The sequence below is a fragment of the Chanos chanos genome, chromosome 8, assembly GCF_902362185.1.
Source record: "Chanos chanos chromosome 8, fChaCha1.1, whole genome shotgun sequence".
In the NCBI taxonomy this organism is placed as follows: domain Eukaryota; kingdom Metazoa; phylum Chordata; class Actinopteri; order Gonorynchiformes; family Chanidae; genus Chanos; species Chanos chanos.
The window spans coordinates 819,405-836,417 of NC_044502.1; the positions used below are offsets into that span (position 1 = coordinate 819,405).

The following is a 17,013-nucleotide window of genomic DNA, read 5'->3' on the forward strand; positions in this document are numbered from 1 at the left end:
GCCGTGCCTCACTCACACTCACAAACACAGGCTGTGTTCTCACACACAGAGGCCTCGCTCCCACTCACAAACACAGGCTGTGTTCTCACACACAGAGGCTTCACTCACACTCACAAACACAGGCTGTGTTCTCACACACAGGGGCCTCACTCACACTCACAAACACAGGCTGTGTTCTCACACACACAGGCCTCACTCACACTCACAAACACAGGCTGTGTTCTCACACACAGAGGCATTTAAGAGCATTTATTAACAGCGTTATTTTCCTATGTCAGATTCATATTCTCCCAATCATAACCCCTCCCTGCTGTTTGAAAGCACATTTGAAAATACAGATTTATAAGTTCTCCATGTTTTGTTTTATTTACATGTTTTACAGACTGCTTGGTGGATTTCATAAGATATGAGCAGATCAGTGAATTGTCTTTTCCATGTTACAGTGTGAATCACCGTAGAGACTCGTACACAAAATAAACAAACAAAAAAATCAGCCCTGACAGCACAGGGTCCACAGTCAGCCCGTTCAGACACACTCTACACACACCTACTGAAAAGCAATGTCCTCAACACCACTTTAAACACAGACGTGATGACATGTCCTCTAGGGGCCAGACACACCCGCGTAGAGGACCTCACGGTCAAACTGGGCATTATGGGATTGAAGAGCAGTGATCAAACGCTGGGCATTATGGGATTGAAGCGCAGTGATCAAACTCTGGGCATTATGGGATTGAAGCGCAGTGATCAAACGCTGGGCATTATGGGATTGAAGAGCAGTGATCTCGTGGGACCTTTGAGGGACTCAGTTGGACTGCGATTGTGAAGAGTTCATATAACAGTAAACAAATATAAACAGTAAACATCAGTCTGTTCATACAGTCTGAGTTGGTCTCCCTATGTTATCACATAGAAACTTCATGAAACCAGGCGTCTCGTTACTAAACTGTACATGTGTACACAAATCAAACACCTTTCTTTGTGTAAGAGGTGTTTTTTTTTAATGGAACGTGAATGTGGAAAATTACACTGTAAAAGGTCTACACACACACACACACACCCATCAGACACTGCAACTTTCACACACACCTTCTCTCTCAGGCCCATAAGATTCACCATTAAACTCAAACTGTAAAGAAAGAGACTGGTTCAAACTGACAAACTCCAGTTTATGACACGAGTTCCAGTGAAGGAAAGCATTCACACACCATTAGTGGTCAGGGTCTGTTTAAAAAGGCAAATCTTTCAAAATTAAGCAAACTTGTCCCCAGAATCATATTTCAACATAAGTTAAAAAAAAAAAAAAAAACCTGCCTTATTTGGGGGCTGTCTTAAGTGCAGAATGGGTGAGATTTCCAGGATTGGCATGTCCTGGTCAGCCTGAGCACTCCTGAACAGGACCCACCAGTTCTCCCAGTTGACATGTGGGGAGTGCTTCACACAGGAAGGCCGAAAAACCCACCAATTTAACGGGAAAGGGAAATACTGAACTGGACAGTGGAACGTGATGTTAAAATATCCCCTGTACAGTCAGGAATGAAATATAAAAAAATAAAGTGAAAAAAAAAGAATAAAAACCCATCAAGTTGTATTTTTGACTCAAATCAAAATAAATTAAAAATATATATCAGAGGATCAAAAGTAAGACTGTGCCAGACTCATGCAGGCAAAAGCAAAAGCAACAGTGACAGTTTGGCCCAGGAGTCTACAAACATTTACACCACCACACGCGGCTCCTAGCAACCGGGTTACAGATCACAGACAACGGATTTCTGATTGGCCGTTAAGATCACAGGCAATGCTTTTCTGATTGGCAGTTACAGATCACAGGTACCGTTAAGCCTTGGGCTTCTCCCCAGGGATTCTTCTGTCCAGTGTATCCATACACTTCACTGGAGAGGAGATTCAGAATGGTTTCAGACACAACATGTTTGGTATGTAAGTCTGGCTGAGTGACTGTGCTGTAATATTGACGTGTGTTTTCAGAGAATGACTAAATCTCTAAGTGCTGTGTGTGTGTTTTTGAATGAATACTGACTTGGAGAGAATGTACAGCAGTCAGACGCCGGACAGGACAGGACATAACAGGGCAGGACATAGGTTTTACCGTGACCTCAGCCGCTTACAGCCTATGTTCCACACACTGAACAGGCTGGGCAGACACTGGGATGTTTTGTCTCCATGTTTTCTCCTCACCAAAAACCGTCACGTGTGTGACAGTATGAGTGAGCAGCAGGACACCGCGTGACCCAGAATAATGCCAACAGTCGCCGTATGGTACACTGACAGCAGCCAGGCCACGGAGGACCAGAGAGACCTGGTCTCTGTGTGAGTGAGGAAAACCACAGAGGCCCAGAGAGACCTGGTCTCTGTGTGAGTGAGGAAAACCACAGAGGCCCAGAGAGACCTGGTCTCTGCTGTCCAGATGCAGGTCATTCAGTCCTGGTGCTGTTTTCAGTCTAAATCTGCTGTTTTTCGGGGGCTGGGTTAAAAAATGACAATATAACATCGTACCACCACGTGATCTTCATTGGCACAGAAAACCACTGCCTGTAATCTTTAAAGAAAGCACACAGCTGACAACTGAACAGAGACAACAAAAATAGAAACCAAAATATAAAGAAATTCTACAATCATTTAAAAATAGGATAAGGTTGGTTGTTTTTTTTTTTGTAATATTCTATTAGCACTTTTCCCTTTAACGGCATGATTGACAGGCAGGGAACAGAGCAAAGGCCCGTGTCTCTGCCTCTCACAGAAAGAGTCCATCGTCTCACGGCCAAGGACAAGACGTCTGCTCTCACCAGCATTTCCACACCATCTCTTTTTTTTTTATCTTAAAATATATTCATCTCTGTAGAACATTACACATCATAAGGTTGGCATGATTCAACTGAAGTGGTTCCATTCACTGACAGGATCCACAGGAAGCGCTGGTCGGGTCTGGATCAGTCGCTGTCACTGTCGTCGTGGTAACGGGATGTGGCTTTAATCGCACGTCCGTTCTGCAGAGGCATCTCTTCATAGTCGCTCCTTCACAAACATCAGAGATCAATAAGTTTCACTCACACAGAAACTTCGTGTTGGACAAAAAATAATGACTAGAATGTAACAGAAGGAAAAAAAATATCTGTGTGTGTGTGTGTGTGAGAGAGTGTGAGAGTGAGAGAGAGGGAGAGAGAGTGAGAGAGAGACAGAGAGTGAGAGGGAGACAGAGAGTGAGAGGGAGAGAGAGTGAGAGAGACACAGAGAGTGAGAGAGAGAGAGAGGGAGCTCTAACTGACCCGTAAATGACCTCGTCGTCAGAGTCGTTGAGCATGGAGAAGGCAGGGTTGTCCTTCAGCTGGGAGTCTGGGTCAGAACAAACACAGCAGCTCAGAGTCACTTCACCTCAATCACACGTATAAATGAAATAATATAAAACTTTAAGAGCAACCACGGCCTGTCCACTCACCATACAAGGCATTTTTGGAAGGAGAATACACAAAGGCTAGCGTGTAGAGGTAAAAATTGAGGAGGCCATAGAAGGACAGAAACTCTGCAGGTGAAGAAGAGAATTAAGGAACATGACCATCAAAATCCAAACCTTTCATTATGAGCACTGCATCTGTCTGACTACTGACACTGCATCTGTCTGACTACTGACAGCATATCACTATCCTTCAGTCTGATTACTGACACTGCATCACCGTCCTACAGTGTGACTACTGACACTGCATCACTGTACTTCAGTCTGACTACTGACATTATATCACCGTCCTTCAGTCTGATTACTGACACCACATCACCGTCCTACAGTCTGACTACTGACTACACATCACCGTCCTTCAGTCTGACTAGTGACATTATATCACCGTCCTTCAGTCTGACTACTGACACTGCATCACTATCCTTCAGTCTGACTACTGACACTGCATCACCGTCCTTCAGTCTGACTACTGACACCACATCACCGTCCTTCAGTCTGACTACTGACATTATATCACCGTCCTTCAGTCTGACTACTGACACTGCATCACTATCCTTCAGTCTAACTACTGACACTGCATCACTATCCTTCAGTCTAACTACTGACACTGCATCACCGTCCTTCAGTCTGACTACTGACACTGGAATCACACTCCATATCCAAAGGATATAATTTTGATAATGCGTTGAAAGCTCGGCCACAAAGTTGTCCTGCAGCGCCTTGGAGCCAAACCTCAGGTAGAGAATCACCATGCTGAAATACAACACACAGATGACACCAGATGACACATCTCCTCTCACTGTGACACCACACTCACTCCCTCGGCTCCAGGCTGTCGGTGTGTAAGTGCGAGCGGAGCAGGGGCATGACTGGAGGATCAGGACACGTTCATTAACGGGAGGCAAAGCACTTCAGACAAACAAGAGTTTGGTTTGAAAAGTCAGTTTAGCAGAGTAAAGTCACCTGATCAGGATCACTACGAACGTCAGCGAGGTGAGGAACTTCAGACGCAGATCTGGAACCAAACAGGGGAGAGTCATTACATAAAACACACATTTAAAAATTATAACACAGCGAGCCCTCTACTGAACAAGCAGCAAGGCTTTGTTATGAAGCACATCAGTACAGAACTGTTAGCATATGATAAAATAATTTAGGGGACAGTTCCTGTCCTGTCAGTACTGATTTAGACAGTGTGGTCAGTCCTGTCAATACTGATTTAGACAGTGTGGTCAGTCCTGTCAATACTGATTTAGACAGTGTGGTCAGTCCTGTCAGTACTGATTTAGACAGTGCGGTCAGTCCTGTCAGTACTGATTTAGACAGTGCGGTCAGTCCTGTCAGTACTGATTTAGACAGTGCGGTCAGTCCTGTCAGTACTGATTTAGACAGTGCGGTCAGTCCTGTCAGTACTGTTTTAGACAGTGCGGTCAGTCCTGTCAGTACTGATTTAGACAGTGCGGTCAGTCCTGTCAGTACAGATTTAGACAGTGCGGTCAGTCCAGTCAGTACTGATTTAGACAGTGCGGTCAGTCCTGTCAGTACTGATTTAGACAGTGCGGTCAGTCCTGTCAGTACTGTTTTACACAGTGTAGTCAGTCCTGATGTATTACCTGAGTAAGGCATGTTCTTCAGCTCTGAGCACGCTCTGACAACCAGGAACACGAGATACAGGGCATACAGCACCACCAGCACCAGGAAGAAAATCTTCACCCCCTACAATTCAAACCATAATCATTAATCTTCAGCTCAAACCGGACCGTACCATTCATCATCAGCTCAAACCGGACCGTACCATTAATCTTCAGCTCAAACCGGACCGTACCATTAATCTTCAGCTCAAACCGGACCGTACCATTAATCTTCAGCTCAAACCGGACCGTACCATTAATCTTCAGCAGCATTAATCAAGTATCAGAACTGGGAGCACAGGTTTATCAAACTGACAGTGCTTCTCCTCATACCTCAAAGTTCTGGATGTCCACTTTATACTGATAGGTGGGGTCCTGCAGCTCGTTCACCCTGCAGGAGAAAACAGGAGCTTTGAGTCTGGGCTGGGGGAGCTGTTTTAGGGGAGCTGTTTTAGGGGAGCTGTTTTAGGGGAGCTGTTTTGGGGCTGCTGAAGAGGTTTATCGTGTGAAGAAGTGGATATGAGATGTCAGAGTGTGAGACGTGTTATGATCCAACGCTTACGTTTGCCAAACGCCCAGTGTGAGGGCAGAGATCCACAGCAGCCCGACCAGGAGCAGTTTGGGGAGATAGAAGGTCAAACACTTTCGTTCGCCCTGACGAACAAAAAGTCAAAGGTCATCTCTCGTGACACAATGTATGTGTCAAATGTGTCAGGTCCGAAAAGCTGTCCCACACGCTCCTGGTGTGAACGGACTGAGTGAACTTCACTGACATCATACATTTGAATACCTATAAACTGTCTTCTGAGTAACATACTCTTTTATATTAAATGTAATTTCATAAAATGATCATCAGATTCACTGTTAACCCCCTGTGGTATGACGTTTTCAGTTTACATGAAGAGAACTGTTTTCATACACAGACTATGAATAGTATTTAAAGAGCGTGGGGTGGGGGGGGGTGGTGACCGACCTGCACTCGGATCCCGTGGTAAACACAAAGCCAGAAGAGCAGAAGCGCACAGAGAAACAGAGACTGGAAAAAAGCATCCAGAGCCGCTGGAAACCAGCTGTTCACCAGGAATGACAGCGGGAAGAAGGGATCTGAAACGGAGGAGAACAGAGGACGCGTGGTTCACGTTCCAGTCACCGAAAACAGAGAGAGAGAAAATCATCCTGTCTTTACTAACCCCCCTCTCATCACACAGCGGCTTCTCTCCTCTCTCCACGTCTCAGAACACGCGTGTCATTTCCCACGGCTGCCTACAGGGCTCTGTCCCTGTCATGTCATTACTGTGCTACATTCACTGTGATGACTGTCCTGTTGGACATGTCTCTGTCCATGTCATGTCATTAGTGTGCTACATTCACTGTGATGACTGTCCTGTTGGACATGTCTCTGTCCATGTCATGTCATTAGTGTGCTACATTCACTGTGATGACTGTCCTGTTGGACATGTCTCTGTCCATGTCATGTCATTAGTGTGCTACATTCACTGTGATGACTGTCCTGTTGGACATGTCTCTGTCTATGTCATGTCATTAGTGTGTTACATTCACTGTGATGACTGTCCTGTTGGACATGTCTCTGTCCCTGTCATGTCATTAGTGTGTTACATTCACTGTGATGACTGTCCTGTTGGACATGTCTCTGTCCATGTCATGTCATTAGTGTGTTACATTCACTGTGATGACTGTCCTGTTGGACATGTCTCTGTCTGGGTCATGTCATTACTGTGTTACATTCACTGTGATGACTGTCCTGTTGGACATGTCTCTGTCTGGGTCATGTCATTAGTGTGTTACATTCACTGCGATGCAGTGCACTGCTCTTCTCACAGCTCTAACCTGTCACAGTGACTAAGTGACAGTTTATGTCCTTTTATGAATACAGCAGGTTTTGCCATTTTAGTAGATCCATGCCCTGGTTGAGGCGAACATACAACTGAACATGTGATAGAACAAAAACATCCATAAAACAAGGTCAGACATGAGCCAGAAGACACCTAATGTAAAAATGAAAATATTATTCATTGTCTGAGAGTTCAGCAGCTGTACTATCCTGAAAACAAGTGTGTGATGGTCTTATGGAGCCATTGGTCCTGGGACGATTCCTCCTCAGTGGGAGGTGAGTGAGGGTGAAAGGGGGCGGGGAAAGAGGCGGGGCTAACCATTGTAAAGCAGAAGCATCGGGAGCAGAATGGACATCCACTTCTGTTCGATTCCCCAGTCTCTCATGGAGAACTTCCTCAGCGAGTGAGCAAACATACACTGCAAACACAGACAGAAACATCCAGAAACATGCAGCTGGAATCTCTCTCTTTCAGCAGTCTCAGATCTGGGCAGATATTTTACACCGACAGTAAGGATTTAACAAATAACACGGGAGATCATTTCCAAAAAGTCTCTGACCATTGTAATTCAAAAGAGAAAACCAAAGGACACGAACTTACCGTGACCATGAAGGTGAGCACGACAAACACGAATCGGAACCAGATCTCGACCTGAGAGAAGGCGGGATTGTACGTCTTCCACTGGTGAGGAACCAAACGACAGAATCCAAAACAACACACACATCAGAGACAGAGTCATTAAAACCAGCCAGCCATGCCAGTACAGTAGATACAGCAGAGACACACGCAACCTGTACTCACGACCTGCACACACACACCCACGACCTCCACACACACGCATAAAACCTGCACACACACACCCTGCACTCACCACAAATGAGATGTTTCTAATGTCCAACGGCAGCTTCTCCAGACCCCGGAAACTGACGCTAATCTCGTACAGCGTATAATTCAGATAACCCAGGTGCACCACGATAATCTCATCACACACCTGCTGGGGATCCTGAGAAATGACAGATTCGGTTTCGGGATTAATGAAAAACGACCCTGTGTTCACTCAGGGACTCTGAACTCTGAACTCTTCTGCAGTAATACAGTTCAGTGGTGAAACACAGATGAATGGATGAACTGAAGCAGTGAGACACTGAGGTCACAGGGTGAGACAGTGGAGTCAGGGGGTGAGACAGTGGGGTTGAGGTGGTGAGACACTGAGGTCAGGGGGTGAGACAGTGTGGTTGGGTGGTGAGACAGTGGGGTTGAGGGCGTGAGACAGTGAGGTCAGAGGGTGAGACAGTGTGGTTGGGTGGTGAGACAGTGGGGTTGAGGGGTGAGACATTGTGGTTGGGGGCTGAGACAGTGTGGTTGGGTGGTGAGACAGTGGGGTTGAGGGGGTGAGACAGGTTACCTGACTGTGGGGTCTGAGCTGTACTTACGGCCTTGCAGTGCAGTTTTCGTGTTTTATGATGCACGTTGTCAGTGATGTCCATGACGCTGGCATCTTGTGTAACACCCCTCAGCTCCACATCCATCTCAATGTCCTGTTTAAAATCGTTCGCTGCAAAGACATCAGAACCAAACCACACGAGGTTACGACACGGACTCAGATTCACTCAGACCAACAGGACTCAGATTCACTCAGACCAACAGGACTCAGATTCACTCAGATTCACTCAGACCAACAGGACTCAGATTCACTCAGATTCACTCAGACCAACAGGACTCAGATTCACTCAGACCAACAGGACTCAGATTCACTCAGACCAACAGGACTCAGATTCACTCAGACCAACAGGACTCAGATTCACTCAGACCAACAGGACTCAGATTCACTCAGACCAACAGGACTCAGATTCACTCAGACCAACAGGACTCAGATTCACTCAGACCAACAGGACTCAGATTCACTCAGACCAACAGGACTATGATGAGCTGAGGCTGATATCACCACTGTTTTATCTGTACATTCACAGAGGGGGTGTATGTGCAAAACGACACGTGAGTGGAGACACCATAATACCACTGGCACACTGACAGCATCAGGAACATCTCACCGTTGCTTCTGGACATCTGGATGACACAGGTGAGCCAGAGCTGCTGGTGGTAGTTGGACAGGGGCGGAGACTTCAGCTACAGCAAGCCAATGAGAAAGCATGACAAAGAGAAGAATGGATTACCTGTCTGAAATTTAGCTGTTCAGAGAATATCTCAAATGACCAGGCTACTTCCTATAGAACTTCCTGTTTAGCCGCACTCATATGCCCCTTTCACACGACACCCATAACATAGTCAGATCAACTTTCCCGGCAATGCTGGAGGACAACTTCCTTCACAGGGGCACCCGATTCCCAGAAAACTGCCGGGATACACGTGTTCACACATGACACGAAAATCCCGGAAAGGAAGGTTGTGATGTAGCAGGAGATGCTTTGATTTGATCAGCAGGTGAACAGAGCTGAGTGTCGATTTGCTGACAATATTATTAATCTACAAAAGGTTTTATAGGCAACTGAGGTTGTCACATATCAATCCAATGACTAGTCAAGTTAAGAGAAAGTTAAGAGTTGTGTACTGTTTCTCACCTGTGTACTACTGTCTCTCACCTGTGTACTACTGTCTCTCACCTGTTTACTGCCATGTCTCACCTGTGTACTGCCATGTCTCACCTGTGTACTGCCGTGTCTCACCTGTGTACTGCCGTGTCTCACCTGTGTACTGCCGTGTCTCACCTGTGTACTACTGTTTCTCACCTGTGTACTGCCGTGTCTCACCTGTGTACTACTGTCTCTCACCTGTGTACTGCCGTGTCTCACCTGTGTACTACTGTCTCTCACCTGTGTACTACTGTCTCTCACCTGTGTACTACTGTCTCTCACCTGTGTACTACTGTCTCTCACCTGTGTACTACTGTTTCTCACCTGTGTACTACTGTCTCTCACCTGTGTACTACTGTCTCTCACCTGTTTACTGCCATGTCTCACCTGTTTACTGCCGTGTCTCACCTGTGTACTGCTGTGTCTCACCTGTGTACTGCCATGTCTCACCTGTGTACTACTGTCTCTCACCCGTGTACTACTGTCTCTCACCTGTGTACTGCCGTGTCTCACCTGTGTACTGCCGTGTCTCACCTGTGTACTGCTGTGTCTCACCTATGTACTACTGTCTCTCACCTGTGTACTGCCATGTCTCACCTGTGTACTGCCATGTCTCACCTGTGTACTACTGTCTCTCACCTGTGTACTACTGTCTCTCACCTGTGTACTGCCATGTCTCACCTGTGTACTACTGTCTCTCACCTGTGTACTGTCTCTCACCTGTGTACTGCCATGTCTCACCTGTGTACTGCCATGTCTCACCTGTGTACTACTGTCTCTCACCTGTGTACTGTCTCTCACCTGTGTACTGCCATGTCTCACCTGTGTACTACTGTCTCTCACCTGTGTACTACTGTCTCTCACCTGTGTACTGCCATGTCTCACCTGTGTACTACTGTCTCTCACCTGTGTACTGCTATGTCTCACCTGTGTACTACTGTCTCTCACCTGTGTACTGTCTCTCACCTGTGTACTGCCGTGTCTCACCTGTGTACTGCCGTGTCTCACCTGTGTACTGCCATGTCTCACCTGTGTACTACTGTCTCTCACCTGTGTACTGCCATGTCTCACCTGTGTACTACTGTCTCTCACCTGTGTACTGTCTCTCACCTGTGTACTGCCGTGTCTCACCTGTGTACTACTGTCTCTCACCTGTGTACTGCCATGTCTCACCTGTGTACTGTTTCTTTCAGTCTTAGTTCCCACTCCATTTGTCTCGTTTATGATCTTTGGTCCTGTAGAAAGAAGAAAAAAAATTATATATATATATATATATATATATATATATATATACATACACAATGCTGTGCAAAAGTCTTAGGCATGTAAGATTTTTCACAAAACATTTGTCTTGAAACAGTTCTTTTTTATCTTCTCCATTAGTAAGTCAATAACAAATATCATATTTTAGATTTCTGAACATTTCTTTTGAAAATAGTGAAATGTGCCACAAAGACCAAATAAGGAAAGAAAGTGTCAAACACGAAATCTTCCAGACCCTCCAAACCTTTTTTGTAGACATATACTCCAATGCATGATAAAGCGACTATACCAGTCCACTAAACAAAACAGGTGGTAGTCATTGGTAACATAAGCTGATTTAACCACAGTTACTGACTGAACAGAAACACCTGTGTAGAGGGAATCAAACCTGGGCGAGGATCAGCCAAACTAAAACTGTGAGGTTACTGAACAGAGTGCTGATCTTACACCATGATATGGGTAAGCACAGAGACAGGACACAAGGTGGTCATTCTGCATCAGCAAGATCTATCAAAGGCAGAAATTTGGAGGCAGACAGGTGTTTCCAGATGTGCTATCCAAGCTCTTCTGATGAAGCACAAAGAAACAGGCATGGTTGAGGACCAGAAACGCAGTGGTCGGCCAAGTAAACTTAGTTCAGCAGATGAACCACACATCGAGTTGAGGTTCCTCCACACTCGGAAGACGTCCTGCAGTGCCATCAGCTCAGAGCTGGCAGCAACCACAGGGAGCCTGGTAGACCCATCTACGGTCCAGAGACGTCTGGTCAGAAGTGGTCTCAAGGGAAGACTTGCAGCCAAAAAGCCATTCCTCAGACGTGGAAACAAAGCCAAACAACTCATCTAGGCACGAAAACACAAGACCTGGGGTGCAGCACAATGGCAGCAGGTGCTCTGGACCGATGAGTCCAAATGTGAATGATCTGGCTGTAAAAGAGGGCAGTTTGTTCATCGTAGAGGTTTGGGGCTGCATTGCCACAAATGGAGTTGGGCATTTGGTCAAAATGAGCAGTCTCCTCAATGCTGAGAAATACAAGCAGATTCTTATCCATCATGCACGGCCATCAGGGAGGCGTCTGATTGGTCCTAAATTCATTCTGCAGCATGACAACAACCCCAGACCTACAGCCAGAGTCGTAAAAAACTTCATCAATCTTGTCCAAAAAGAGGAACAAGGAGCCCTGCAACAGATGGTGTGGCCCCCACAAAGCCCTGATCTCAACACCATCCAGTCAGTGTGGGATCCCACAAAGAGACAGAAATAACTGAAACAGTCAAAATCCATAGAAAAACTGTGGCAAAAACCTTCCTGCCGAGTGCCTTACACAACTGTGCACAAGTATACCTAAGCAAATCGGTGATGTTTTGAAGGCAAAGGGTGCATACCCAATATTGATTTAACTATTGATTTTTCTGTTTTGTGCGCTATGTATGTTAATATATACATTAAACGATTCATTTCATTATTTTGAAACCATTCTGAATTTCACCAGTGCCTAAAACTTTTGCACAGTACTGCGTCTGTACATGTATGTATATGTGTATATACACACACACACACACGATGACCTGTTCCAAAACCTCATTATACTCACAATCTTCATACACCAGTCTGACAGATAATGGGTCAATATTGAGTAAGGTTCTCAAAACTAAGTTAGTGCGTTAGATATAGAGGGCAGGTCAGTGCAGGGTCAGACACAGAGAGCACAGAGACTCTGGTCTCAGAACCCCGAACTCAGAACCATCAGAACCCTCATGCCATCACTCCTCCCACTGCTCAAAAGGAGGTGTGTGACAGAACGGGTATGTATGACAAACAGGGAAAAATCTTCCACACTACATGTGACGACTCAACAGCGTGACAGAAGCAATGGCAATAAGACCTGTGGAAACTGGCTTAAAAAGGACTGACCACACACACACCACACTGACCACATACACACCACACTGACCATTCACTCCACACTGACCACCACAGACACACCACACTAACCATAAACACTTCACACTGACCACAGACAAACCACACTGACCATAAACACACCACACTGACCACAGACACACAGACCGGGATCATCATCGTAAAGAATGACTTAGTGAAAAGGAGGAGACCAGTGTCAGAGAACGCACCTGTGATGCCGATGAAGACTGTTACCGTGAAGCAGATGAGGAAAACAACAAACACCAAAACAAAATGCCTCTTGGAGAGAGTGTAGAGTCTCATGGGGGCGAGCCTGGAACAGAGGAGAGGGGTTTATTTCTTTCATCTTAAAATGGAGTGCGCGCGCACCGCGTGCCACCCTGAAACACGCAGACACAGGCCTGCCCAGTCATCAGAACCTCCCGCTACACTGGCCTCCTGCTACAGAATCTGGCCAGACAATGAAGTCCACTGAAGCATTTCATTAAGATTCAGCGGTTACAACTAAAGCCGTATTCAGTAAACGGGCAGCGCTCCACAGATATAATCAGATGCAGTTATTGAATTGCACAGTGAGTATAAATGAATGGAAGTTTGCCCAACCACCTTTACCCAATCTGGTGAAAAGGCGTTCCAACTCGCAGGGGCAAGCGCTAAGGCAGTAGCCGTCGTCTAACAGGCTGAAATCTCGTAAATACCATATAATCGGGCTGAGAGTTTAGTACGTCGCTGACATGTCGTGGGCATGTACATTAGTACACGAATGATGTCGCCGGGCCCAGCATCCCATACCTGGAAGAGTAGCTGACTAGCTAGCTAGCAGCACTCCACAAACATCGACGCGTCCCAGAAATAAAAGTACGAGTTGCTAAGACTGTATGTTATTCCTACATCAGAAACATACTGGAATGTTAACTGTATATTTACCGATCCATTCTGTTTGGTTTCTTCGACTCATAAGACAGAATTGATGAACTTTCACGGAACTAGGGCATATCCGCATGCATCCGGCCCAACACAAACATGTATGAATGTACGTCACCACTTCTCTCACGTCACGTGACACGTCGCTAGTGGGAGGGGCCGTTTGTCGCTCGTGGCAGAAGTTGCTCTTTTACGCTGATCCAAGACCAGATCTGCCTACCCAGATCTTAACGATTACTAACTAACAGAGAACTGGCTGAGCTGATGTCGAATCGGTTTAGAGAGGCAACCTCTGCCCATTCCACGTCTGCGCCGTAGGATGTGAATAGTTCGAGGCAAAGGTGGCAACTGGGCGTCTCACCGAAGCAGCACAGACGTAATGGTGTTCTTATCTTAAAACAAATGTAGATGAGCGACTGATTAAATATGCTAACGTATGCGTGAGAAAGGGTCGGTAGGAGCAGTCCCTCAGGAGGGGAAGGCCCTGTTACGCAGTAGCACAATAAGTGCAGTTATTACACGCCAACAGAAATGAAAAATATCAAAACGATAGGCATACATGCAGTTCACCATTATTTTAAAGGAGAAATGTAGGCGCTTGGCGGAGGTAATGGAAGATGGGCGTCTACTCTGATCAGTGTAAATATTCCAAATTAGGCTAATCATTTAATGAGCGTTTGGGAGTGTTGCTGCCCCTATGCGTAATCACTGATAATGTAGATATATAATAAAAATTTACTGACTGTGAAATTATAATCATACGTAATATCCATGTACTTTTCAAGTCAGATCTGTTTACAGAAAATGTGTTCAGAACAATAAAATGTAACTGGTGATGATATCGAACATTTTTCGAGTTTAAAAAAAAACAGTGATTAAGATGTAAACTTGTATGCTTGAACTAAAAGTACATTTGATGTATTTCTCTCCACGTCCCTCCATTTCTCTCTATTTTATGTTAAAAACATAAGTAAACAAGCTTATGTTTAGTCTTTTCTAAACTGACTTGGTGAATTTATTGCTGACGCGAGGTGTGTTCGCCCGCAAGCGTCCTTGATAAATTAGCGCGTGTCTGAGTCAACCGCTCAATTTTACGTGCGCCTCAGTAGAGGTTAATGCAAATAAACGTATTTATTTACCTTTAACGGGACGTTATACATATCTTCGTCTAAGTAAGGAAGCATGGGTTGATGCAATTAAACGTATTTATTTACCTTTAAAAGCAAGTTATGGATATCTTCGTCTAAGTTACGAAGGCACCATACAATGCCACCGAGAGTGGCAATGACGTGACCCTGATCTCTGGGAGAAAGGCCAACCCCTACACTGTCTGACCGATTCTCAGTGTTTGCACCTGAAGATGAAAATACCGTCATTTGCCAACCAATGGGGCGCATCAAAACTCTGTTAAAATTATGTTAGTGTAGCAGCATGTTAGAAAACTGACAACCTTGGTTGCGTCTGTGTAACGCAAATTTCAGGAGACTTCAGCACGCGTAGAGTGTGTATAAAAAAACTGTCTGGAGCATATAATTGTTGGTCAATTACAGAAGTCTGCTCAACTGGTCATGATTTGAAGAGAGAAAACAGGTATTTGGTAAGTTTATGACAAGTTTGTTGGGTCTGTGTTACAAATCACAATAAACAGAACTTGTCTGAACTCGTGCTAGCTCTTGTGCCTGTGATCAAATTGCTCTTCTCGCTAACACGGCCGAGGAGATCAGTATCCCCCCGGACAAGAGTATTCTGAAAGTGTGAAACGCTTGTTTCTTTAGTATTATGCCTGCCATACTTGTAATCATGGACACGTTGGTATAATTATCATTCTAAATGTTTACCTTTTCAGTGGTCAACTAGGGTACTGAGACAGAATGAATAAAACCCGTATGTCAACCGCCTACAGGATCACGAAATATAACACGAATAGGCACCATTTAATGAGAACATTAGGGCTCCCCGCGGCAGGCTTTGTGTCTAAACTACGACCGTATGTGCATGGATGATGCCTACATGTATGCTCACGTATTTCATAATTTAAATAACGGAGTGTGAATAACGCGTAAATATTCTTATATTGTGTAAATATTCTATAGTGTACGTAAACTCTCCTACAAATCGCCACAACGCTCCGATAATGTCTCCACAGGCTGTGGAAAGATGAATTAGAGAAACGATGTAATATGTGAGGTAGCGCTTCAGACTCCTAACTAGCAGTGCGCCACACTCACGAAGCACCTGTGTGACATTAGCGCGTCGTGCTCCGTCCTCGCTGCCTTTAATTTGCGCCTTATATCAGAAATGAGCTCGATGTTTCTCATGTATATTGACGGATTGTTGATGTTAAAAATTAATTAACTGTGTTTCAGAATATACCAATCGTGTTATAGCTATCTATGCGGACCGTCTAATTTATGAAAAGGTACTGTTAATGACACACAACCTACCTGTAGAATCGATCGTCGCGGTACGGAGTGAGGTCGTCCTTTAATTCGTTGTAGGCTTCTTGCATTTTCCTACAGAAATACTTCAGTTCGCTACACAATGGGTTTTCAAAGCGGGAATAGTCATTGTCCATGCTGTCCATGACTGACTCACGAACGTGGAGTGTGAAGTATTCTCCGTTGTCTGAGCCTAAACTACAGCAGTCGCTCCCTTTTGTGTTAGGGGCTGAAAATGCAGGCAAAGCTTTTTCGTTTGTGCGAGGTAACGATACACATAAAAACCTCCTGACAGCCGATCCATAGCGGAAACACGGACTCGAGAGGCGGATCACGTGACGACAGTTCAGGACCAAGGATAGAGCTTGAATCTGAGCGTGAACTGATCGTGGATCGTTTTAAATATCAAATTATTCTCTGTTAAACGACGAAAACTACGAGGACCCACTTGGATGATCGTAATGCTTGGAATATAAATAGTAAAATCCCCGTATGTTTACAGATATCGTTATCAATGTAAACAAACTGCTCATATTTTTGCATCTGTCACCCATTTGAAATCACATTTCTCCATCTTGTGTGAACTGGATTTCAGAGCGACTGAACCAAAGGTTGGAAACGTCTAACGACAACGCAGTGCAGCCACATCAAACTGGGCTTAGAGAAATGGCGCGACAAGTTTCAAATTTTATTGACCCTCACCCGGACATGGGACACAATCCAATTTACAGGGAAACCGAACAATGTCTCATTGGAGTACAGTGCACGCCTGTGTGATGCATAGGCTTCAAGTCACATCTGTACCATTGTAGGTGGTTTGTTAATGCAAAGTAAAAGTCCATTTTATAATCATAGGTTCACATAAACACACAAAAAGCTTGACAGTTTAAAGTTCCTCCAAACTCATCCTAAACATCAAAA

At 45.1% G+C, this 17,013-nt stretch overlaps 1 protein-coding gene across 3 annotated transcripts; it reads right to left on the reverse strand.

The window, feature by feature from the left end:
• Nucleotides 1–1,647: 1,647 nt before the first annotated feature.
• tmem181 (transmembrane protein 181) lies at nt 1,648–16,238 on the reverse strand. 3 transcript variants are annotated; one of them, XM_030781637.1, is made up of 18 exons: nt 16,099–16,238; nt 12,940–13,043; nt 10,718–10,779; nt 9,005–9,080; nt 8,387–8,508; nt 7,825–7,944; nt 7,554–7,634; nt 7,272–7,371; nt 6,074–6,204; nt 5,663–5,754; nt 5,434–5,491; nt 5,083–5,185; nt 4,433–4,484; nt 4,143–4,222; nt 3,455–3,544; nt 3,285–3,351; nt 2,408–3,033; nt 1,648–2,362 (listed from the first exon to the last, which is right to left on the reverse strand). In XM_030781637.1, exons 1-17 carry the CDS (start codon nt 16,236–16,238, stop codon nt 2,949–2,951), a joined length of 1,563 nt encoding a protein of 520 aa, XP_030637497.1. In that variant the 3' UTR covers nt 1,648–2,362; nt 2,408–2,948. The 3 variants fall into 3 exon arrangements, with proteins under 3 accessions (XP_030637497.1, XP_030637498.1, XP_030637499.1); XM_030781638.1 differs by lacking the exon at nt 16,099–16,238 and adding an exon at nt 13,658–13,759 and having other exon boundaries at nt 4,140–4,222; nt 7,825–7,956; XM_030781639.1 differs by lacking the exons at nt 12,940–13,043; nt 16,099–16,238 and adding an exon at nt 13,658–13,726 and having other exon boundaries at nt 4,140–4,222; nt 7,825–7,956.
• Nucleotides 16,239–17,013: the final 775 nt, after the last annotated feature.

Excerpts from the sequence above, each read along its gene's own strand:
- tmem181 (XM_030781637.1), bottom strand. The coding sequence starts at position 16,238 with ATGGACAGCATGGACAATGACTATTCCCGCTTTGAAAACCCATTGTGT. Across the intron at positions 6,205-7,271 it reads GATGCTTCTGCTTTACAATG|ATCCCTTCTTCCCGCTGTCA; the intron begins GTTAGCCCCGCC and ends CCTCCGTTTCAG. Across the intron at positions 4,485-5,082 it reads GAAGAACATGCCTTACTCAG|ATCTGCGTCTGAAGTTCCTC; the intron begins GTAATACATCAG and ends GTTTGGTTCCAG.